General features: G+C 35.9%; 1 protein-coding gene across 2 annotated transcripts in view; it reads left to right on the forward strand.

Moving 5' to 3' along the window:
* The window catches only part of DDX10 (DEAD-box helicase 10), a 288366-nt gene that overhangs the window by 133530 nt on the left and 129787 nt on the right, over positions 1–25049 (forward strand). The window contains exon 14 of one of the 2 annotated variants that reach the window (XM_033410182.2): positions 13735–13893. The exons of the other annotated variant lie outside the window; for it this stretch is intronic. Within the exon in view, the coding sequence (XP_033266073.1) occupies positions 13735–13878 (144 nt within the window). The 3' untranslated portion in view covers positions 13879–13893. Of the gene's footprint in view, positions 1–13734; positions 13894–25049 lie in introns of those variants that run through there. 2 annotated transcript variants of the gene reach the window in all.

Below are 25049 nucleotides of genomic sequence, written 5' to 3' on the forward strand. Positions count from 1 at the left end.
CCTGAGGATGGCAGTGGCTACCTCCATGGAGTGCTTAACACCCAGACCAGCAGGTCTGTAGTAAACCTCGGTGGTGACAAATGCCTTAAACCTGGTCCACTGGCCAGCACAGGTCTGCTTTTGCATGGGCATAATCTTCAAAACCTTGAGGGACATACCTGAAAAAAGTCAGTGATCTCAGATTCTGTAAAGGGCAAGGAGAAGAAAGAGATCTCCTCCAGGGACTTTACTTCATATCCTTGACCAGGCAGCTCAGTTTGGTGACAGGGACCCACTTCTTGTCCTTTGCCATGCCTCCACGGAGCCCTTTCCGTAGCACCTGCCCATGATCCACTGTTATGTGTTCTCTCGGAGAAGAAATGCAGAATTCTTCAAATCAGGTGCTTTCTCCTCTTGTACCTTAAATCGGAGCCAAAGTTGAGTATACACCAGCAGCATAGGCTTGGTAGCAGTTGCTTTTTACTGTGTTTAGGTAGTTTGAACTGATGAGCAGAACAAAGAAGGAAATGTCATCTGTGTATTGTTTCATTCTGGTTTTTGTGAATGTCCTTATTCATTTCAGACTAATATTATAGGTATATCTGGGAGATAGCGCTTAAAATACTCGTGAAAAATATATGTGCAAGTTGATATTTTATACTACTGTATCATTCAGTTTCAAAGAAGAAGCTCTAGTCATTTGAAGATGCAATTGAGCAGGCACAATCTGTTCAAATATTCAAAATTAGATGTATTTTATAAGCTTTGAAAAGATCTTTTCAGTAAAATAACGTCATTTTTTGCTGGCTCCTATAAAATTGGCTTGTCCTTTGTCAGCAGAATGACTGGAGTTCTGCTTCCTGTTTATAAAGCTAAACTTTTTTATCCTGAAAATTGTATTGCCAGGCATAGCCTGTAGGATACTTTTCATTGCAAGAAACAGGAAACACAACCAGAAATGGCTTAAAAAATGAGAAGAATTGTTAATTACATAATGAGAAACCTGGATGAAAGACAGTTCTATTGTCAGTTAATTCAACAAAGTTTTCAAAATCAAGGTTCTTTTCATCTTTCTCCTCTTAGTTAATATTGGGTTGACTTTTGTCCTCAGACTTGTCCCCTAATGATTAAAAAGACACTGTTACTCCAGACCAGTTAAATGAGAATCACTGTGGGGAAGTGAGGAAGTCCAGTCATTAGTCCATTTAAAAGTTCCCAGATGATTCTATCCTGCAGCTTGCTAGGACCCAGAACAGAGTTACACCAAATAAGGTTAACCCTGGGGATTATAATCCCAGCTACTGTGAAGTATATGGCCATTTGATAGCTGAAGAAAACAGGAGTTCTTTTAGCAAGGAATAATGGAGAAGAATTAGGCCAATATTATCTGCCATGCTACAGATGATTTATTTAAAGTGTAAAAAACAAATAATATATTTTGAATTCATGTTTGATCATTATTATCACTTAAAAAAGCTATGTAAATTGTTCCTACCCCTTGCCTTAGAGACAAATCTTCAGATAGACATTTTATTAACCCAGTGAACTACAAAGAAAATGTTTCAGCTAGGAAGGAAGCAGGAGTATTAAAGCATACTTTCTGGCATTTGGTGTTTAGATAAATATCCATCTTTTAAGTAAATATAAAGTAATGATCTATGTTGCCTTATCTAAGGATTGTAGTCGACTCTTGATCAATCAGAATTGAGTCTCTTCTTCATGGGTTATATAACGTGTGCTCTTTGTTGTGGCTCTCTTGTTTTTTAATTTTCAGATGCATTCTACCTCTGCCAACATGTGCCAGAACAGAATTTGTTATTATCCCTTCTAAACTTTGTGTTGCTTAATGACGTTACCATTTTCCGGCCAAGACATTTCACTTGTATTCGTATAGCATCTCTGGCAAGCATGTTTTCTCTTCTTTCTTGCTCACAGACATTCTGCCACTTGAGAGTCTCCTTTGCTTTTGACTCCGAAATACCATCTTAAAAGGTCCTCACTCTCCTTCCCTTTGCTCCCCATGTTTTTCAGTCTCTCTGTTTTAGTCTATCCATAATAGTGCTTCTGGAGTTATCATCCTAAAATTTAGATTGGATCATGTTTTTACATTGCCCTATCTACCACTTATCTACAGAATAAAAATTCAGTGTGTTAGATTGTCTTTTCCAAGATAGTCATAAAAATATTTCCCATTTCACACACTCTGCTTTATACTGTGACGTTGATACTCCTCCCATGAAGAGGTGGGGTCTGTGTCCCTTCACTAGAATCTGGGCAGGCTTCTGACTGTGGTGGAAGAGACACTAATGTGACCACCTAGACTAGGTCATAAAGAGTGATAGAGCTTCTGCCTGTACCTTTGGGATACTTAGTATTGGAACCGAAGTCACCATGATGTGAGTGAGAGCCCAGCCAAAACCTTCCCTGCAGCCCTTGCTAAGCTTCCAGCTCCCACCATCTTCCTGCCCTGTGAGTGATCTTAGAAGTGGATCCTTCCCCCAGTTAAGCCACCCAAGCTGACCTTTGTGGAGCAGGACTGAGCCATCTCTGCCAAGTTTGCCTATATTGGAAAATCATGGGGGAAAAAAAAAAAGGTTACTTGCATTTAAAGTGACTAGATTTTTCTTTTTAAAATCAGCTTTGATGAAGTATAAGGTACATAAATTTCAATAATGTTCAGTATACAATTCAATGAATTTTGACAAATTTTTGCAGTCTTTTCACAGTAACACAATCAAAATAGAACAGTTACATCACTTTACAAAGTTCTCTTGTATACCTTTGCATTCAGTCTTCTGTCACTATCCTTAGTCCCTGGTAACCGCTGATCTGCTTTCTATTATTAGAGTTTTGCCTTTTGCAGAATGGAAAATTTGTTTCTGTGCTAGTTTTTGGCTGTTATAAATATACCTGTTATGAATAGTCAAGTATAAGTCTTTTTGTAGACCTCAGTTTTCACTAGTAAAGAGTGGAATTGCTGGGTTATATGGTAGTACATGCTTAATTTTTTTAACTGCCTGTTTTCCAAAGTAGTTTTTCCAGCAATGTATGAGAGTTTTAGTTGCCCTGTGTTTTTGCTAGTTCTTGCTGTCTTTTTTTTTTTTTTAAGTTCAGCCATTCTCATGGGTGTAAAGGCATCTTACTGCTGTTTCAATTTGCATAGCCCTAATGACTAGTCGTGTTGACATCCTTTGTGTGTTTGCTATTTCTATATCTTATTTGATAAAGTATCTATTCAAGTCATTCTGCCATGTAAAAAAAGATTGGATTGTTTATCTCTTTAATACTTAGTTTTAAGATTTTTTATATATTTGGGATATGTTTCCTATCAGATATATAGTTTGTAAATATTTCCTCCTGTTCTGTGGGTTGTCTTTTCACTTTCTTGATGGTGTCCTTTGAAGCACAAAGTTTATAATTTTCGTCAAAGTACATTTTATCAGTTTTTTATTTTGTGGTTCATGTCTTTTGTGTTTTATCTAAAAAAACAAACAAACAAAAACTTTGCCTAAACAAGGTCACAAAGATTTTTCTTCTGTGTTTTCTTCTAGAAGCTTTATATTTTTAGCTCTTGCATCTAGGGGTATGACCCATTTTGAGTTAATCTTTGCATATGGTGTGGGGGAAGTTTCAAAGTTCATTTGTATATTTTCAACAACATTTGTTAAAAAGACCATCTTTTTCTCATTGAAATATCTTGGCACCTTTCTTGAAAATCAGTTGACCATATTCATATGGGTTTGTTTCTGGAGTATGTGTTCTGTTCCCTTGATTATCTGTCTATCCTTGTGCCAATATTATACTCTCTTGATTACTGTAGCTTTATAGTCAACCTTGAAATCAATTAGTGTTAAGTTTTCCAACATTTGTTCTTTTTTCAAAGATGTTCTAACTGTTCCAGGTTCTTTGCATTTCCATATAGATTTTATAATAAGCTTTTAATTACTATGAAAAGGTTTGCTAGAATGGGGATTGGATTGAATATTGATTAATTTACTGACAGTAACATCTTTAAAATAGTATTTTTTCTCATTTTGCATATCCATTTACTTAGTTCTTTTAGCAGTGTTTAGTAGTTTTCAGTGTATAAGTTTTGCACACGTTTTGTTAAATTTATTCTTTGCACTAATGGTGGCATTCCAGATAGGGTTCAGTTACTAAAGAACACTCAAAGGGTCCAGAATTAGAAATTTATTGCAGGGAAAGGATTCAGTATAGCAACAGGATTAGAACATGAAGGATATGTGTTGCAGCCAGAGGTTCCCTCACTGCAAGAGCTTTAGAAGGGCTAGGCATGACCCCTGACTGTCCTCTTTGTTGATCATATGGACACACTTTTTCTCTCAGATCAGGTGCCACTGATGTGTGCACAGAACCATGTAGCCCCTAATGGAGTCTAGGCTGGTACTCCTTATACTCTGCTGGTCATGTAGGCATAGTCTTTCTCATAACCAGCCCCAAAGGTAGAGCCCTCTGTGGTGTTTCACTAAGACCAGATGCAAATCATCAAATCTCACTTATCAATAAACATTGTTGACAGTCTGATACAGACTACCCTGAAACTTACCTTAAACCCATCAGTACAAAGCAACACTATCAAGCCATACATTTCATGTCTTGACAGGGATCAGCACCATACAGGTACATTTTTACTTTAGCAGAACAACTCGGGCTAATTCCAGGTGTGCTGCAGTTGACTCATATCCCTAAATTTCTCTTTGGTCCTGTTATAATTGGTATTTAAAAAAATTTCTATTTCCAATGTGTATTGCTTTTATATGTAAATAAAACATGCTTTTTGTATATTGACCTTATATCCTGTGACCTTGCTAACTCACTTATTACTTTTAGTAGCTTTTTGTAGATTTCCTAGGAATTTTTACATTGAAAGTCTTGCAGTCTTTGAATAAGGGTAGTGTTTCTTCATTCTTACCAATCTGCTTTTATTTCTTTTTCTTGCCTTGTTGCATTGGCTAAGAACTCTAGTACAACGTTGACTAAAAGTGATGACAGCATTCTTTCTGATTTTAGAGATAAAACATTCAGTATCTCAGCATTAAGTAGGATGTCGTCTCTAGGATTTTTATAGATATTATTTATCAAGTTGAAGGATTTCCTTTTCCTTTTATTCCCAGTTTTTATCATGAATGGATATTGGATTTTGTCAAATACCTTTTTTGCTTTCATTAAGACAATCATTTGGTTCCTTTGGTGGTGGCAGGGGTATGTTAGTCTGTTAATATGGTGAACTTGTATTGATTTTTGAATGTTAAACCAGCTTTGCATTCCTGGAATAGATCTCTCATGACCATGATTCTTTTTATATATTGCTTCGTTCAATTTGCAAATATCCTGTTAAGGATTTTTAGTTCTGGGTTTATGAGAAACATTGGTCTTTAGTTTTCTTTTTTGTAATACCTTGGTCTAATTTGGGTATTAGGGTAATGCTTGACTCACAGAATGATTTGGAGCCTGTTTCTTCTTCCGTATTTTGCACAAGTTTATGCAGCATTGTTATCTATTTCTTACATGTTTGGTATAACTCACCAGTGAAGCCATCTGGACTTACGAATTTTCTTTGTGGGTAGGTTTTTAAACTATGAATTCTTTTTCTCTAATAAATATAGGGCTATTCAGTTTATCTGTTTTTTTCTTGGATGACCTTCAGTAGTTTGTATCTTTCAAGAAATTTGTCCATTCCATTTAAGTTACTGAATTTGTTGATATAGAATTCTTAGTAATATTGTCTTAGTCTTTTAATGTCTGTATGATTTGTAGTGATGTTCTCTCTTTCATTCTTGATATTGTGAATTGTGTTTACTCTCTTTTCTCCTTGTCAATTTTACTGACCTTTCAAAGAGCTCGTTTTGGGTTTATTGATTTTCAATAAAGACATTGTTTTTATGTTTTTTGTTTTATGATGGCAGAACTATCCTTATTCCTCATAACCTTTATAGTACAGATCCCTTCTGTTCTAATTGAATGTGTACTTGTGTTTTACCCCTTCACCTCCCAGGTGAATATGCTTTTTGGGACAACTGTTGTTATTCATCTTTGTCATTTTGACAGAATCTTAATTTAAATTGGACTCAGTAATAGAGAATAAAGATCTTGGAAGTTAGCATAAGTTGATTTAGTGTTCTGGTAACTGCCTCATACAGAATTCAATAGTAAGTTAAAACAAAAAGGCATAGAGAGAATTCTCATTATTTGGATGGAAAATTTAGCCTTTTTTAAATAAAAAATTGTCTCTATAATGTGTTTTAAATATTTACATTTTTATTATGATTCACATGCTTTAGGTAATTCTGGTCTCATTTTCTTTTGGTATATAAAAGGGGAAGGGCTCTTTTAGTACATTTATCTGATTTAGAGCTTTCTTTTAACCTCACTTCAAGTCTTTCTCGCATGCTGCAGTGGAGATGAATGCAAAGGAATCCATACTAGGATTTAACAGAATAAACAAATGATTTCTATTATGAAAAGAGCCACTCTAGGAAATAAAGCTCTATCTAGTAAATATGGGCTTACTTAGTACATTTAGCATGTAACTGGAGTTACCACAATTTTGTTTATAAAATCTTTCAGAATTTCATCTATCATATAATTTGTAAAGAGAGTTGTATCATTATCACAGCAGCTCAAATTCTGGAATACTTCCATTGTGCTTGGCCAACAGCGAGTAACAGAACAGTGGTTATTTGCTGACCTTTTCAGATATTTTTAGATGAAGAAAGGTGTAAATAAATAAAGCAATTCTTTGATTCCTGATAAATGGCCTGGAGGCTGATCTTGTGCAGTTTACTGTACCTTTATCTGCTTGCTCAGCCACTCCTTAATAAAGATCCCAAGGGAGCAGATTGAGGCTACATCCTTCCTCTTACCCATGCTAGAAATCTTAGCAACTTCATCTTTGAACTGATCCCTAAAATTGTTATTTCTTTCATTTTTTCTAAACAGTTTTTCTTGACTCCCTCCTTCCAGCTCTCATTTCCATCTGATATATTTTAATATATTGATGTCATTTTAATCTTGCTAAAAACATTGCAATTATATCATTCTTTTGCCCCCAAACTTTCACAGAATAAAATACTCTAAACTCTTCATCCCCAGTAAATGATTTACTTGGTTTCACTGCCTTGGGACATGGACTCATCCTCAGTTATTCACCATTTCATTCTCAATTTTTAAAAATATTTTAGTAATATTTTAAAACACACATGAAATTTCCCATCTTAACTGCTTTCAAGTATACAGTTCAGTATTGTTAAGTATATTCACACTGTTGTGCAACCAGTCTCCAAAACTTTTTCATATTGCAAAACTGAAACTATTTATTAAATAGTAACACCACTTTTTCTCATCCCTCCAGCCCTTGGCAACCATCATTATACTTTGTTTCTATGAATTTGACTAATCTAGATTTCTCATATAAGTAGAATAATACAGTATTTGTCTTTTTGAGACTGGCTTATTTCACTTAGCATAATGTCTTTAAATTCATCCATGTTGAAGCATGTGTCAAAGTTTCCTTCCTTTTTAAGGCTGAATATCAGATCCCTTTTTAAGAGCAGGATTTTTTATGGGAAGGGGATTGAAGATGTTAGAATATTAAATATGTGAGAAGAATTACTATAGTTAGAAGGTAGGCTGGTGGGGGGAACATTGTGGGGCTTCTGAAAGTTTCAACTTTGCTTACCCTACTTGTGTAGGGTAGCAGAATATGCCACCCCCAAATATTCCACTGGGGCATAAGGATTATTCTGAGTCAAAGGCACATAAACAGCAGATGCAAGAAGGCCATTCTGACCTTTCTTTTTCTTCTTGAAAGCAAGAGGTAAACTCTCATGTAAAAGGTGCCTTCTGGGTACCAGGTGAAAGGAAAACATTCTTACTACTAGAGATGGGGAATAGAAGCTGGGAACAATCTGTACAAACAAACCTTGTTACTAATCCTTATCTTCCTAGTCACTTTTCCACAATTAACTGCTCTAGCCCAAACCCTTTGTCTTGTTACGTCTTCACAATTTACGCCTCTTTATCCAACCACACATATAAGCTTTTGGCCCTAACTGCTTCTTTGGGTCTTTATTTTCCTTATGAAGGCTTTCAGATACACAAAAAAATTACTAAATAAAATTTGTGTGCTTCTCTCCTGTGTCTTGTGTCAGTCTAATTCTTAGGCCCATCTGGGAGAGGGTAGAGGAGAAATTTTATCACCCCCTCTCCCCCCAGTCTTGTTTCCCATTAACTGAGTTTCCTGTAGGTATTAGTAGTGCCTGGGTTTTTGTAATTTTTTTAATTTAAGTAAAATCCCATCTCAGACCAAGTTTATTTCTAATTAATAGACATACTGATTCAATAATGTATCTGCTGTCTTAGGAATCACCTTTTCTTTGCAGTCTTTGCGATACATGTTTTTTGTTTTTGTTCTTTCACTGAAGATCTGCTAAAATTAATGTTAATGTCTTTTTGGACTCATGATAACCCAGATGACCTGAAAAATAAGTTGTTTCTTTGGAATTCTCTTAGTAATTGGTAAGTGTGTGCATGACAAAGTTTACTTTTCTTGTTATATAATAAAACAGTCTTCAATGTAAAAAAGTTCAGTTCAATTTGGACAGAAATTTTTTTTTCTACTTACTGTGTAGCAAATATGATAGTCTTCTGAAAGGATTAGTTCTTGGCCTCCTTGAACCAGAACCGCCTAAGAAGTTTTTTGGGACAAATCTGATCACTTTATACCTCCAGAGTATGCCCCTGTCTTTTTCTATATGTGAATTCCAGAATCTTCAGCTACTAAGTGTTTTACAGTCTGGTGCAAAACTAAGTCCATGTCCTATTTCTTGTCAGACTCCAATTCTCTCCCTTCTCACTTTCATCCCTGCCTTCATCTCAATGAAATGACTTAGAATTCTCCAAATGTGGCATACCTTTTCCTTGGCCTAGCAAATAAGATTCTCCCTGCTTGGGATACCCAATTCTTGTTTCTCTGTATCTGGTGAAATCTCCCTATTTGATGGAAGCCTTTGTCTGCCAGGGTTTCCTTTTTTTTTTTAAATGAATGAATGAATTAATTAATTAAGCTGCGTTGACCCTTCGTTTCTGCACACGGGCTTTCTCTGGTTGCGGCGAGCGGGGGCTACTCTTTATTGCAATGCACGGGCTTCTCATTGCGGTGGCTTCTGTTACGGAGCATGGGCTCTAGGCGCATGGGCTTCAGTAGTTGTGGTGCACAGGGTCAGTAGTTGTGACGCATGGGCTTAGTTGCTCCGCGGCATGTGGGATCTTCCCTCACCAGGGCTTGAACCCATGTCCCTTGCATTGGCAGGCGAATTCTTAACGACTGTGCCACCAGGGAAGTCTCTCTGCCTGGGTTTCTTATCTGAACCTCAGAACTCAGTGATTTGAATGACTGTTTCTCAGTTTTTTTAAAGATGGTGTATGAAAAAAAATAAAGATGATGTATGAATATTATCATTCTAGACATATAAGAACAAAGTTAATTTATTACCTTCAATGGATACTTTAGGGCATTAGGAATTAATTTTCTTTTGAGATCCCTACTAAAAAAGATGTAGTCTGAGTTTGTTTCCTTCTATTGCCCTTGCACAAATTTTGTACTCCTTTGGAACATTTGTCATATTAGAATTATTTGTTTGTATATTATATATTATTTTTTGTCAGCTTTTCCATTTAGGCTGGACATCTAGAGAACAGTCTGTCTTATTTATTCTCACACCCCAGTACGCGGCACCATGCCTGATATAGTGTTGATGTTCAATAAATTTTAGTGAATATAGATAGATACAGATGCTGAGGATTATATTGACTTCCTTAAAGTAGTTTAGCTTCATTTTTTTTAGCATGACTATACTCCACGTTCTTCATTCCCTTTTCAAACTTATTTTTCTATTTGCTTTCTTTCTTAAATGAGCACCTTAATATTTGCTACCCTATTCTCTACTTGTCTATATATCACACTTCAGCAATTTTCTTGTTCCTTGTGGATGCTCTGCCTGCTTAAATAGAGCGAAGTGCTCCTATTGGTATGGATTTTTGGAATCTCTAGTGTCAGATTTATAAGAAATTAAACTCATTGATTAATTGACAGCTACACGGAAAATTGTATGAGATGATGCTTTTGCCTAATTTTATTTGAATAATAATGTTGCTTTTGTAGTATTTATAATTTGTGTTATCTATTTCCATTTTCTCTGTTGATAATTTTCACTATACATTATTATACTTACCCTTTGAGTGTTTGCTCTATGAATTGATTTCTCATCCAGATGGTAATTTCCCTCCATTCTTTTTGCACCCCTATCTGTCCAGTATGTAGAGATGGAAATAGATACTGGTTGTTATTTGATGTCATTTTGTCAAGTATATGCTACGTTCATCAAGAACAAAAGAGTTAATCCTTCGAATTGGCAGAACCACAGACAATGCTGAGGTATCAATTCTCTCTCAGACTCTGGAGGATAATGACAGTACAGCTTCTCTTCATGGAAAAGACCCTGTAGTTGTTAGATTATGGACTTCGGAATGTCAGAATGGGTTCTTTGCCAGAGTGTGATTGTTTCAGTTTTTGTCAAGCAAATATTAAACTAGACCATAGTTTTCTAACAATATTAGAATAAAACAGAAAATTTGTCTTCATGTCTCCTTACCTGCCTAGCCTATGAAGATTGATAGGACGCATTCACTATTTTGTTAACTGCTGTAGAATCAGCAGTAGGTTTCTGTTGTGTTGTGTTGTCTTTCTCCTCTCCTTAAAGCTTGAGATAAGTGTGCTTTTTTGAGGTTGATTAGAAATATGTTTTCAAAGTGTCTGAATTGGTGAAATGTTAAACCATTCCAAGATTGGAAGTAGCTTGGCATGTTTGGAGAAAACCACATCGCTAGTGGATTAAGATGTCAGAAGACCTGTGAATCCTGACTATATTCTGTTCTGTTTCCTGAATTTGTTCTTAACTTCTTATAGCCTCAGTTTTCTCTTGTTGTGAAAATCAAATGAAAACATACACAGTAATATTTATATAGACTGTATGGAACAAATGTGAAGTGACATTACTTTCTGTGTTTGGTTGATAGGGTATTATTAAGCCAGCTCCCATTTTCTCCTGCTTGAATACATTCTCCATATTCTTCTTGCCCCGTTATAATGCATCCAACCTTGAAAACCCTCTTCCTCATGAAAAATTTGAGTATTTTTAAAAATGTGCTAGACACTGATAAATAAAAACATAACTAGTAAATAGCAAAGTTAGAATTCAAATCCAGGTCCTTTTTACCCCTGAGCTTGTGCCATTAACCGATATATGCTATCAACTATCAACATTCTTTTATCGTCATTAATGTTAGAATGGTGATCTTGAGAATCTTATTATTCAAAGATAACTGTTAATTAAAAGGGAGCTATAGGAAGCTTGACAAAGAAAATTATAGAAATTCTCAACATGACACTGTTCTAGTAGGTGTATTTGTAGTCAAAACAAACAAATAAAAAAATAGAATCAGTGTGAACTGAGTACTGTGTGGCCTATTGTGGCTCATGAAGTGGAACCCATCACTTCTCTGTTCAGAAAACGCAGAAATGTGTGTGGGTAAGTCTGGAACATCCAAATAATCGTGCATTAATGTGATTTAAAATTTACTAAATGCAATAATACTGTTACTCGAAAGATGCCAGGTTTTTTTTTTTAATTCTTTAAAGCAATCTTTCAAAATTTTTTTGAATTTTATTTATTTTTTTATACAGCAGGTTCTTATTAGTTATCCATTTTATACATATTAGTGTATATATGCCAATCCCAACCTCCCAATTCATCACATTTCATCATTTGAATTTCTTTCAAATTTTTATTAATCCATTTTTATTTATGTACCAGAAGAAGTATCTGATTTCTTGTACAAAGTTTATGTTTACAAGACAGCAGCATTTTATTTCTCTTCAGGGAGATGTCGTTCTCTCAAGTCTGGTTCTGTATTGCTTAGAATAAGTTGTTTTTCTTTTGTAATTTTCTGAAACCTTACAAGATTTTTAAAAAGATAATTAAAAGATCCCTAGAGTTAGTTGCTTACATTGCATGGAAAGAGACAGGTATGTGCTTTTAATTTTTATATGTGCACGTTAGTGAAAATTACCCCTCCCCCCTCATTAACAAGGTGAATTTTTGAATGAGAAAGTGCTAACTTAGGATACTTGTTTCATGAATTTATCTTTCCAGGCTTGAAATTTAATTATATCACTCCCTCAGATTTAGATATAAATACAGCTCCTAAGTACTGTCAGCAGAAGCTACCTATAAAACTGATGTCCGTATAATTTTTATAAATCCAAATTTTAAGAAAAAGTAAAAAATATAGTTCTTAGAAAAGCCAATCAGATTTAAATTTATTCTATAGAACTGATACTCTGCTATTACAGACACATGCGGTCTCCACCAACCTTTTCTTTTTCTTTTGGCTGTTTATTTCAGTTTCCTCTGCTTTTTCTTTCTTTCTTTTCAAACAAATGAGTCTTTGCCAGCAGCATTCTTTCAATCTATCCAATTTGCTTCAATATGGAAAGTTTTTCTGCTTCCTTTGTTACTCAGGGTGATTTCCATCCAGATGAATAATATTACCCAGGAGCAGTATTTTAGAACCTTTAAGGATCTGTTTTTCTTTATCATTGCCGTTCACATTATATCTGTGAGGCATATATTATGTAAATAAAAGTTATATTTTGAAGTCATATAAAATATACTTAATATATATTTTTATATACTCATTCTTTTATATTTTTAGGTAAGTAAATTTCAGATATTAATTTCAGCAGAAAGTTTTTGATTTCAAATGATCTTTTGCTTATAAAGTAATTTCTAGGTAATAGAAACTGAGAGATAAAGCAAATGCTCATGTGTTGGAAATAAATATCTTTGGTTGTTGCCCCTGGACTGTGTTTTCCTTTTGCTAACCTGTGAGGATCACATGAAATAATTGCATTTGGGGGATATTTTCTCACTTTTGAGTTCTGTAGCTTCTCATCTCTTTTTAGAGTAAGGCATTGCTAATGGGTCTCTTTTCAAGGCAATTTCTATCTTTTCTCACTTGTGAGCCTTTTTTTTTTGCCTGCTTTACCACAGAATTGAAATATAAGTTGGCCAAAAAGATCAAACTCTCACAGTTAATTCAGTAGGCATTTATTGAGGGCATTGTATGTTGTGTTAAGTCCAAGTACATCAAATAAATAAAAATGAAATCAAATTAGCGAGCTGTTCTAAGGCAGTGCATTAGTTTTCTATTGCTGCATAACAAATTTCCACAAATTTAGCAGCTTAAAACAATATACATTTATTATCTCGCGTGTTTTTGTGGCTCTGGAGTCTGGGCACAGTTTAGCTGGTTCTCTGCTCAGGGTCTCACAAGGCTGCAGTCAAGGTATTGGCCAGTCTACATTCTCATCTAGGGACCTGAATGGAGAAGAATCCTATTCTGGGCTCATTCAAGTTGTTGGCAGAATTTCTTTGGCAGCTGTATGATGTAGGCCCCAGATTTTGGTTGGCCATTGGCTGGGTGGTGATCACCCTTAGTTCCTAGAGGCTGCCCACAGCTCCTTCCATGTGGGCTTCTCCAGTGTGGCTGCTTACCTCATTAAGCCTGCAAGGGGAGTTGTAGCTCCAGTCTGCTGGTAAGATGGAGGCTTATATAATGTAACACAATCATAGGAGTGATATCTCCTTACCTTTGCCATATTCTGTTGACTAGAAGAAAGTCATAGGTCCTGCTTACGCTGAAGGAGACGGGATTACACAAAGGCATGAACACCAGAAGGTGGGATCATGGAGAGTCACTTTCGGATCATTCTGCCGTAGGCAAGATGGAAATAAATGGGTGATAAGTAAACCTTGAGTAATTAAAAATGGTACATTTTATTGCTTATATATATTATGTTCATGCTGGGATTAGATTAGACAGTGTTGAAGCTGGGCCATTACTGTGATTGGCACTTTGTTGAAGCATGGTTTCTACTTTGACGAGACTGTGTGCAAGCTAAGGATGAGGTCTATCTCACGAAGCCCTGTAGTCTGTGTGCCCTAGCATTCCAAAGACATACCTACATATATTTGAGCCTCCATAGTAGAGGCCAGCATTTCTTTCTCTCCACATTTTATTCATTAAGATTTCAGAATTGTCATCAAACTTTTAATATAGTTAGTTGCTTTTGTTTAAAGTAGCAAACAATGCAGACATAAATGATAAGTTTCTTATTAGGCTGAATAAAAATCTCATTAAAATAATCATTTACACATATATAGTGGATAATTTTTTTTAGATTTATATGTTCTCGGAAAGCAGCAATATGTTATATTTTTAGATTTCATAATAACGTTAGGGTTTCTTTTTTTGCTTCAACTTATTCAGCTGTTTAAACAGGTAATGAGATTAGTTCCATTGAATTTTTTCACCTTTTCTTATTTTTCCTCCTACTTAATATTAGGCTTTGTTTTACATTGCTCAGTTGATATCATGAATTTAGTGACTTAGAACAGTGGCCTTTAATTTTGGCTATAGATTAAAATAAAAGATATCAAATTTCTCAGTGTCCTGCCTCTGCAACCTCAGTTTATTTATGCCAATATGAGCTGCTTTAATTTTAAAGTTTTCTGGATTAAATTCACATTTTAAAAATATTTTTATTCTTGGGAAATATACCAATTTAATAGTGAAAGTTAATATTTGTAGATATTATTGAAAGTTAAATATGTAGAATAAATCATAGTCTTTTAAAAATGTTTATACATTTTTCTTTTTTTTTTAAATTGAAGTATACTTGATAAGAATTCTGTTTATACATTAAAAAAAACTTTTTTATTAAGAAGAACTGCAGGGCTTCCCCGGTGGCGCAGTGGTTGAGAGTCTGCCTGCCAATGCAGGGGACACGGGTTCGTGCCCCAGTCCGGGAAGATCCCACATGCCGCAGAGCGGCTAGGCCCGTGAGCCATGGCCACTGAGCCTGCGCGTCCGGAGCCTGTGCTCCGCAACGGGAGAGGTCACAACAGTGAGAGGCCCGTGCACTGCAAAAAAAAAAAAGAAAAAGAAAAAGAAGAACTGCAACAACAAGAAAAAGTGGGTGGAAGGGACTTGAATAGATATATCTTTTCCCCTGGCTGTATTCTTTTGATCTTGTTTTATAACATGAGTTATGAGAGCAGTGATGACAACCTATGTGGAGAAGAGTAGGATGTACTGTACCCAGTTGCATTTATAGATGATTTGTAAGTTTGGCTTGGAGGGCTGGTGTGTGTGTGTGTGTGTGTGTGTGTGTGTGTGTGTGTGTGTGTGTGTGTGTGTGTGTGTTTTGGGGGGCGATAAGGGAGGAGAGGTTGATTGAGAAGGGGAGATGGTGTTCTGGGTTGTGCTTTCATTGTTTAGAATTGACTGATGTGGACCACATCTCTAAAATGGGGACACTAAGCTCCAATTAAAGTATAAACTTCTTAAGTATAAACTTTCACTTTTCCATGGAATTTGTGCTTTGTCTTATTTTGCATTTTTTCCACACTTGAGTGATAATGCATGCACGTGTGTGCATGTACACACATACACACACACACACACACAAACACACACAAATGCATGGCTAGATGCTCTGGGGATTTTAACAACCACCAACCCCTGATCCCCACCTCCCTCAAAGACACATACCACACACTTGCCATTCGTCCTTTACCCTGCTGTGTATTTTTTCCCATAGCACTTATACCTTCCAGTCATTATTCTTTGTCTGTGTCCAATGGACTGTAATATCCAAGGGAGATGTTTTTGTCCATTTTGTTCACTTCTACAAAAAAGGTGAACAAAATATATTTTACAAGATATTTTTGTCTGTTCACCTTCTACAAGAGATCACTAGATTTTGTTGTCTAAGTCAGTAGTTGGTCACTTGATACACTATGTAAGTTATGTTGCCATCTTTTTCGTACTCAGTGTTGTGCCAGTGTGGTGTATGTCTATGTTGGGATGGTGGCGGTGGCTGTGGTTATATATACTTTCAACCTGTCACACCTCACATGATTATACTGTGATTATATTGTGGAGATAGGTAGTATGTGTAAAAATTAGCAAATGATACAAGACCTTATAAAATTAAGCGCTAAATTATATGGTAGTAGGAATTGATCAAAGATCATCCTGTTGGATTGGGCAAGAGACAGCTTCATGGCATAGGTGGACCTTGCACTGGACTTTTAAAATTATAGAGGGTGGGCTTCCCTGGTGGCGCAGTGGTTGAGAGTCCGCCTGCCGATGCAGGGGACACGGGTTCGTGCCCCAGTCCAGGAAGATCCCACATGCCGCGGAGCGGCTGGACCCGTGAGCCATGGCCGCTGAGCCTGCGTGTCCGGAGCCTGTGCTCTGCAATGGGAGAGGCCACAACAGTGAGAGGCCCGCGAACCACAAAAAACAGAAACAAAAACAAAAATAAAATTATAGAGGGTAAGGAAGGATATTCTAGGAAAGGAGCCCTTATGCTGCCTCCTTGCTGAACTTTCTCTGAATTTACCCCCATCCTTTAGGATTTATTTTTAAAAAGGAAACACACTCAAACGTTATTCACCATCTTCTACCATGATCTGGCATATAGCACATAATTAAATTTAAGTATTATAATGTCATTATTTGTATACTGTTTTTTACTCAAAACAAAACAAAAAAATGTCTTAGACATATTATTGATGTTACCTTAGAGATATTTGTTAAAAAGCAAGCAGAGAGAATGTGTTTTCTCTTTCAGTGAGGGGGAAAGAATCCTCAGAAGACAGTATGGATCTATTTAGCACCCAGTTATATTTTCTCATTAACTGTCCACCAGTTTCCCATTGCCTTTATGCCCTAGAAATGACAAGTGATCCTACTGAATTTTAGTTAGCTAGGACTAATAGAGCAAAGGCTACTTCTGGAAGGGAAATTGACTATAAATGTGATAAAGAGAGAGCCAGTAATTAATAAGACGGGCAATTTTTGATGCACATTTGCTGTACTTTTTCTATATATTTTAATTGTATAGATGTAGAAGATCCTCATGTTTTTTGATAATGTTCACTTATCCTAAAATTTTTATACTGGTACTAGTTAAAGGTAAGCATGTTACTATGTTCCTGTTTTTCTTCTAGTAAAATCATTGATCATTTTGCAGTAGTGGCTGCAACCAATCTGCTCATTAATTTCCTTGTTGCAAGAGGCTTTGCCTAACACACTAGATACAATTTGAGGAATGGACAACAAAATCAATAAATAAGATATTTTCCAAAATCCAGTTATCTTTCAGGGTTTATTAAGCAAATCACTAATACACAGATATTATGCCTTTGAAATGAGGTTTGCCACATAGCATCATCAAATCTTGCTGTGTTTGATATCCTATGTAGCCAATTAATTAGCCACCTTTGCTTTCAATTGATTTTTGCTTTTCAAAAGTAAATTCCCTAGATATTCTTTTTATAGTGTTATATCTCTCAAAAAACTGCACGTGAATGAGAATTTTAGTATGCTTCATTTTTGATGAAATAGACATGTAAGCTCATTACTTACATTGATTTATAAGTACATGATAATAGTCAACACTGAGTTACATTTTTGTAGTTCTTAGGTATTACCACCCTTTATCTACTTGTATATGTTTTTCAGTAACTGTTGACTAAATGGATTATAGCATGTGTGAAAAGATGTAAAATGAATATTTCTAAAATTATAATAATGAAAAGTCATAAAAATGCCATGAGCAAACATTTACTGTTTATGAACAGATTTCCCAAGTTCTTAAGTTGTTATAAAATTCATAATATATGTTTTTGAAAACAGACAACCAGCCAAAACCATATGTATTTTCTTCCTTACTGATATAGAATATATTTGAGTGTGTATTTCTCTTCATTTAAAAATAAACTATAGAATAAATTCCCAGAAGTGAAATTACTAAGTCAAAGGGTCCATAAGTTTAAATTTTTGATAGATACTGTAAATTGGGCTATTTCACATTTCTGTTTGTAACACATGATACCAATTTTTCTCGTAACACAGCATCTTTTGAAATATTTGATCTTTCCCAATTACACAGGAGATAAATGGTATCTCTGTGAAGTTTTCATTTACATTTCTCATATCATGAGTGAGCCATTTGTATTGCATTTTCTGGGAACTATCCATATCTTTTGCCTTACTGGGAGGTTGATCTTTTTTCTTACTCTTTGTATTAGCTCTTTATATTGGGAAAATTTGACCATTGCTTGGATCTAATGAATTAATTGCAAGTAGTTTGCTTTTTCTGTTCTTGGTTTGTTTTTGTTTTCCAGATGAGACTATCTTTTGTTTTTCTGACTTTCGATCATGTTTTAAAAATTTTTTATGTAGTTGAATTTGCCAATTTGGTCTTTTGTGACTTCTAAGTTTCATGTCAAAGTTGAAAAGAACCTTCACTGCTCTAAGGTTATAAAAGACTTCTCCAAGCACTTATTCCAGTACTTTTATGGTTTAATTTTGTGCATATAAGTTTTTGATCCACTTGGAATATATTCTTTTGTAAGGTGTGAAGTGTGGAAAAAATAAACTGCATTTTTTCTAGATAGCTATTTTGTTCTAACACCATTTGTTGAAGTCTGTCTTTTGCACTGATTTAATGTGCCACCTTTATTCTATGTGAAAACCTTTACATATTTTGGTTCTATTTTTGGACTTTCTGTTCCATTCCATTGATATGTATATTTTCCTTTATCATAAGCTTAAATATTTCATAGAGCTACTCATCACTTACTCTTTTACAGATTTCCCAAAATTCTTAACTTAAATGTAAACTATTTTTTGTTTATTTCTTAACCTGGGGGTTTCTGGTGGTGTAAATTTGGGCAATCCACCTTGGGTTTTTTATTTTATTCTAGGATTTTATACTCATCTCCCTCCCCTTAGTCTCTTTCTTGTACCCAGAGCTCAGAGCCTGAATTGATCTAAACTTCCTTGTTGTCTTTTTGGGCCCCCAGCCGAATTTTTTTCTGGTCCTTCTTTCACAGAGCATACAGCCATTTGAGAGTTTCATAGCAGATTGATTGTTCTCACTTCTTGCATCTCTTCTACCAAGTGTGAGTGTAATACTCAGTCACATAGCATTTGTGGTTTGTTTTGGGTTGATAGTGTACCTGAGGACTACCCAATTTCCTTTTCCTTTTCTGACTTGGGGGATTTTTTCTTGCTAAATTAGCAATATATTTAATTATTGAAAAGCTATTTAGTTATATTTTATCAGTGTTGCTAGGTATTTGTGGTGTGAGAGCTTCTACCATGTTGCCAGAACTGGAAGTCTAAATATTACACATTTAAAACCACCTCTCCTATCTTGGCAGTGAATGAATAGTGATTTATAATTTTCTCTTATACCTAGATTAGATAATGTGTATAAAGGTTAAACTTTAGCTGGTCTTTTTTTTTTTAGCGGTACGCGGGCCTCTCACTGTTGTGGCCTCTCCCGTTGCAGAGCACAGGCTCCAGACGCACAGGCCCAGCGGCCATGGCTCACGGGCCCAGTCGCTCTGCGGCATGTGGGATCTTCCCGGACTGGGGCATGAACCCGTGTCCCCTGCATCGGCAGGCGGACTCTCAACCACTGCGCCACCAGGGAAGCCCTTTAGCTGGTCTTTTGATATTAGTATCCATCTTTTTGCTACATGTAAGCCAGGGTTTAGAAAAAACAAAAATGACATGTTTGTCAATGTTTCTAAGTTAACATTGGACACAAATTATTTTCTTTATTTTCTTGAATACTGCTAATAAGTGTTAGTAGAGGTTCATTTTTCAAGCTTGTGACTGGTTTATTTTTGGCCAGATTTATGGTAGGTGGCTTTCTACTTAAGGGAGCTGAAACTGAAAATAGGGGCCAGGTCTGCAGTAGCATGTGTTAGAGAGTATAAGGTGGCAAGATACCATTGTGAAGTTGAAAGAGTAACAGCTCAGTGGTCAGACAGTCAAAGCTAGATGCCATTCTCAGTAGGATGATGAGTGGAGGTAGACCAGAGTAGGAGGACACATCTGTGATTAGAGCTGGTTGATGAATTTTGAGGTTAGTAGACTAGATGAGTGAAGACATATTTACTAATTAATCCTGAAGGTAGCCCTATCAAAAATATGTTATCGTTCCTATTTTAAAGATGAGGAAGTTGAAGATTGGGAGGTTAAAAAATCTTGAGCTAGTAAATGATAGAGCTAGAATTTGGACATAGTAATAAGTAGTTCCAAAATTTATGTGCTTAATCTTTATACTGACTTAATAATGAAGCAGGTTTTTTTGGGTCAGTTTTCATCTTTTTGTTAATTTGTTAGACTTACCTGTAGAAAATGTTCACCCCTTTAACATGCTTGTGTGAATGCTGGCTGGCTGGGTCTAGGCTGGGTCACACAGTAAGTGTATATAATTAAGTCTTTGCGTAGCTCTTGTAGAGTTACTCTCTTATCCCTGCACATAAAAAATTAACAAATTTCTTTGTTGGTGATTTTTAAAATACAACACTGTTATTAAAATAAACAAGTTAGCTGTTAACTTCATGAATAACAGTACATGTTACCTTTCCATACTCTGTCCACCCTACTAGATTTGGGAGGCAAAATCTAATTTGACATTACGAAGCTCTCAGTTAATCATTAGATAAATTTATATGAGTTTCCCTTAGCATGATTCTGGGAGGTAGTTTATAATAAAATAATGGACAAGGTAAGTAAGATGGAAGCTTACCATTGTTTTTGGATGAACTAGATTTAAAAAAAAAATGAGTACTATTAATGATCCAAAAGCTCCCTGGGAGACAGACATAAAATGTTTTTAGGATGTTCAGAAGACCTGGATGTCCTTCTGTAAAATGGGTTTATTAATTGCTTTAATGGTTGTAAAATTGGGACCATCAATCAAACACTCTTTAAATAATGAGATTTCTTTGGGCTCAGTTAGCTTTATTCCTTTTCCTTATTAATTTGAATCTGAATGGTAGTGAACTGATTTGTCATTCCCTCCATTATAGCATGAAGATGAGATCAAAAGGAGTAAGCTTGTTACTTTCCACTTTAAAATGACAAAAATTTAATTTTATTTATTTGCTTAGTTTATTCGGTTTTCTTTGCTGGTTCCCCCATCTTTAAATGAGGGAGTGCCCCAAGACTCTGCCTTAAACTAGTCTCCACCTAAATATATTCCCTAGGCAAACCTAGACGTTGGATTTGTCGATGAATCCAAATACATGTCCTGAACCTCTTCTGCTTCGCTTAAACTCCTTTTAACTAGGTGTTTAATATCTTTTGGATATTTAACGCCAGTCACTCAGTCACTCAGTCTAAGAACCTAGGAGTTATCCCTGAATCCTCTTTCACCTCCCACATCTACTCTTCTGGCAAGTGTTACTCTTCCTTCAAAATATATCCAGACTCTACCATGTTCTTCACTTGCTACTCTGATTCAAACCATCTGTGATCTTGCATGTAGACTGATAGATTAATTTTCTAATTGGTTTTCTTGTTTTTTTCTTCGTCCCCCCTTGCTTCTATACAATTTGGTATCTTCACAGCGGGGTGGGGGGTAGATAAAAAAAGAGTAAGCTAGATCATGTTCTCTTTCTTGCTCAAAACTTGTATTCATTCTGTCGTATTCAGGGTAAAATCAGACTCCTTATAGTGTCCTGCAAGGCCTTGCCTAATCAGAAATCTTCCTTTGTCTCTGATTGCCTCTCTTATCACCCTCCATCTTGCTCACTCTTTTTTTTTTTTTTTTTTTTTTTGCGATACACGGGCCTCTCACCGTTGTGGCCTCTCCGGCTGCGGAGCACAGGCTCTGGATGCGCAGGCCCAGCGGCCGTGGCTCACAGGCCCTGCCGCTCCGTGGCATGTGGGATCCTCCCGGACCAGGGCATGAACCCGCGTCCCCTGCATCGGCAGGCGGACTCTAAACCACTGCGCCACCAGGGAAGCCCCATCTTGCTCACTCTTATCTGGTCACTCGGAATTTTTTTTTCTTGAAAATAATAAACTCATTTCCCTTGTGGGCCTTCAGCACTTATTGTTTCCTCTACCTGCAAAGCTTACATAGATTACTGACGACTTCCTCTTTCACATCCTTCTGATATTTGCTCAGGTGTCCACTCTTCAGAGAGGCCTTCTCTGTCTGAAATTTCTTCATTCTACTCAGTCACTTCTAGCCCCTTACTCTGCCTTTGTTTCTAGCTCCTAAAGCTCCTTGACATATTAGTGTGTGTGTGTGTGTGTCTGTGTGTGTTTGTGTGTATGTGTGTGTGTCTGTGTTTTCCGACTAGAATTCAAGCTTCACTATAGCCTAAGTGCCTAGGATAGGACTTGGGATATAATAGGTACTTAGTCAGTGTTTGATGTATAAATAACTGAGCTTTCTTTATTCCTTTTAATTATATTTTATCCCTCCTAATCCCACAAGGAATTTGAAGTGGCTTAAAAAATACTTCTAAGTGTAATAAAGTAGAAAACATCAGGCATGTAAAATATAGATAGAATAGAAATGACTGGTGGGAAATTAAATATGCAGGTCATGCAAGGTTTTACCTGGTTCTTAATATGGATCAGGAATTTGGCTCTGAGGTCTTAAGTGCCAAAATGAAAAGAACAACACTTTTTCCATACTGAGAAAACATTCTTCTACTTTAGAGAAACACAGCTTTTCCTTGCAATTCAACAACTGTCCTACAGTACATAAAGTAATAAATTTTTTATGGCAATTTTCAGTACCTATCTTAAGTAACTGGAGAGATGATGCCAGGGTAAGTTCAGGGAAAGCAGCTCTCTAGAAACTGATAAGATACTCATACACATTCATATTTGCTCCCTCCCTCTGTGCCTTCCTCCGCCAAAAAAAAATGCATGCATGCTTCTCTGAGTAAGGTGGTGGAGCTTACTTTAACATGATTGTCAAGGTATAGCAGCTGATTTCTGGCAAAGCGGTGAATTACAACTTACTGTTCTTAAAATGGTTAGTCCATTCCAAAGCAAGTTAAAAATTATCCAGATGCTATGCCTTCAGTTAAATAGCTGATAATAGTACTATTTTGATCAAGTTACTCTGTGATAGTTTGTGGTCTTTATTAGGAAGTTTTGACATCTAGCATCTTAGATTCAGAACTAATGAAGCAAATTATTAGTGTGCTTCATAATATGCTGACTCCAGAATTCTTAATACATGAGTGGAGAATTAATTGCATTTTAATAGAGAAAATTCCCATCACTTCAGCCTGTTTACTTGATTAGATTGAAATTGAATGTATTTGAAATTAGTTTTAGGTAAATCTTTTATTAGGATCATCACTGAGTTATTAATGATTGAACCAAATCCTTCAAATTATTGTATGATTTAAATAATTCAAGTTTTTGGAGAAGAACCGGTTTAGGATATGTTATAAATAGTATTGGTCAGTGGTAGCATACTAACTTGGAAATAACCACACTGAGTTCTAAAGATTCATTTCATGTTTTAATATACTCTTTTCTTTTGAACTTGCCACTTCTATTCTTGTATCTCAGGCTTTCCTTTGGTGTAAGGAAGAGAATATTTGGGAGATGGAAGACAGTTATGCATCCTGTCAGTATGTTTTCCCTATTTAGAGTTGATAGTTTGGTTAGGTGTCTGTTAAGGGAAAAAAGTGAATTGGCTGTATGGTGCAGTGTTTTTGCAACACATCACTAATCGTGAGAGGAATTTATTTTCTTAGAGCTTTTCCTTTCCCTTGTTTCTTCCTTTCTTGTGATTTTGTTTTCAGATTGTCTCCTTTTATTACTGTAACTGTCCTGACTCTGCACAGCTGTCCTTTTTCTTGTCTATATTGTTCCATACATGTTGTCTCTTTTGTCCCCAGTCTTCCCTGACTCTTGTCACAGAACTCTTATTAGCTCTCTACCACCCCCCAACTTTATTTCACCTCTATCTGTAATTACTATTTTCTTTTTTCCTAGATTGACATAAGAAAATTCAATTTGTCTTCGTTTTCATTACCAGAAGAGACCTCTAAAGGGTAACAGTGGAACTTTGAAAAAAGCATTTAGATTGGGATTTTGACCAATATTAATTGCTTATGTGGTTTGGAAACTACATTAATTTTTTAGTAAAAAGAGTAATTTTCCTTGCTGTTTTCTATTAATGTAATTTATTCTTTTAAAAATACATAGGAAAGATAGCAATAGGTGCCCGGTGCAACACATGTTTTCTTTATTTAGTGAATTCGCTATCAAAGGATTTGTTCAAGTGGAAGTAGTATTTCAATCTCTGAGAGAGGTTATGGGCTCCAGCATTTGAAAAGTAGACTAAAGTTTCCTACAAACAATGTTTCTAAAGTTTTTTTAATCAGTGACATTGTAGAGTCCTGAGAAGAGCATGAGCTTCAGTGTTTGAGATTATAAAATTTGAGTTTGATGGGTCTGTGTTTAGAACCTCCCTCTTTCTCTTTAGCAGGATAATTGTTAAACTTATTTTATTGTCAGTTTCATTGCCTGTAAGATGCAGGAAATACCTCAAAAGGGAAGTTGTGAGGAGTAAATGAAATGGAAAACATCTAGCATGGTACCTGGCAGATGGCATCTCTAATTAGCCACTGTTCTATAAACTTCTCAAAGAAAAGTTTAGTGACCTTCTGATCTGCTGGTAAGTCCATCTGGATTGGCACTTGTCATGCATCAGAGCTTAGGACAAATTTCACAATATCATGGCATGGATTAAGGAATAGGCTTTATTGGGAACAGGTGACATTTTATGGGGACAAGCCAGGATCAGCAAGAAGAAGGTAAGGCATGGGTTTCCCATCCTTTCATTATTCCACACAGAGGGATGCCAGAGGTTTGACAGTCTGCTCAATATAAAGCATAGGTATTTATTCTAGTGAAGGTATCCTGTCCTATATATTATTCTCTCTTACGTATTAGAATACGTGGTAGATCAACCTCATATGTGAATTGTCACGCAGACTACTTGGGAATCAGACAGAATAGTGTGGATGCCTTCAGTCATCTAAGAAATTCATCTGTCCAGCATGTGGAGA

Source organism: Orcinus orca, chromosome 8 (assembly GCF_937001465.1).
Source record: "Orcinus orca chromosome 8, mOrcOrc1.1, whole genome shotgun sequence".
In the NCBI taxonomy this organism is placed as follows: domain Eukaryota; kingdom Metazoa; phylum Chordata; class Mammalia; order Artiodactyla; family Delphinidae; genus Orcinus; species Orcinus orca.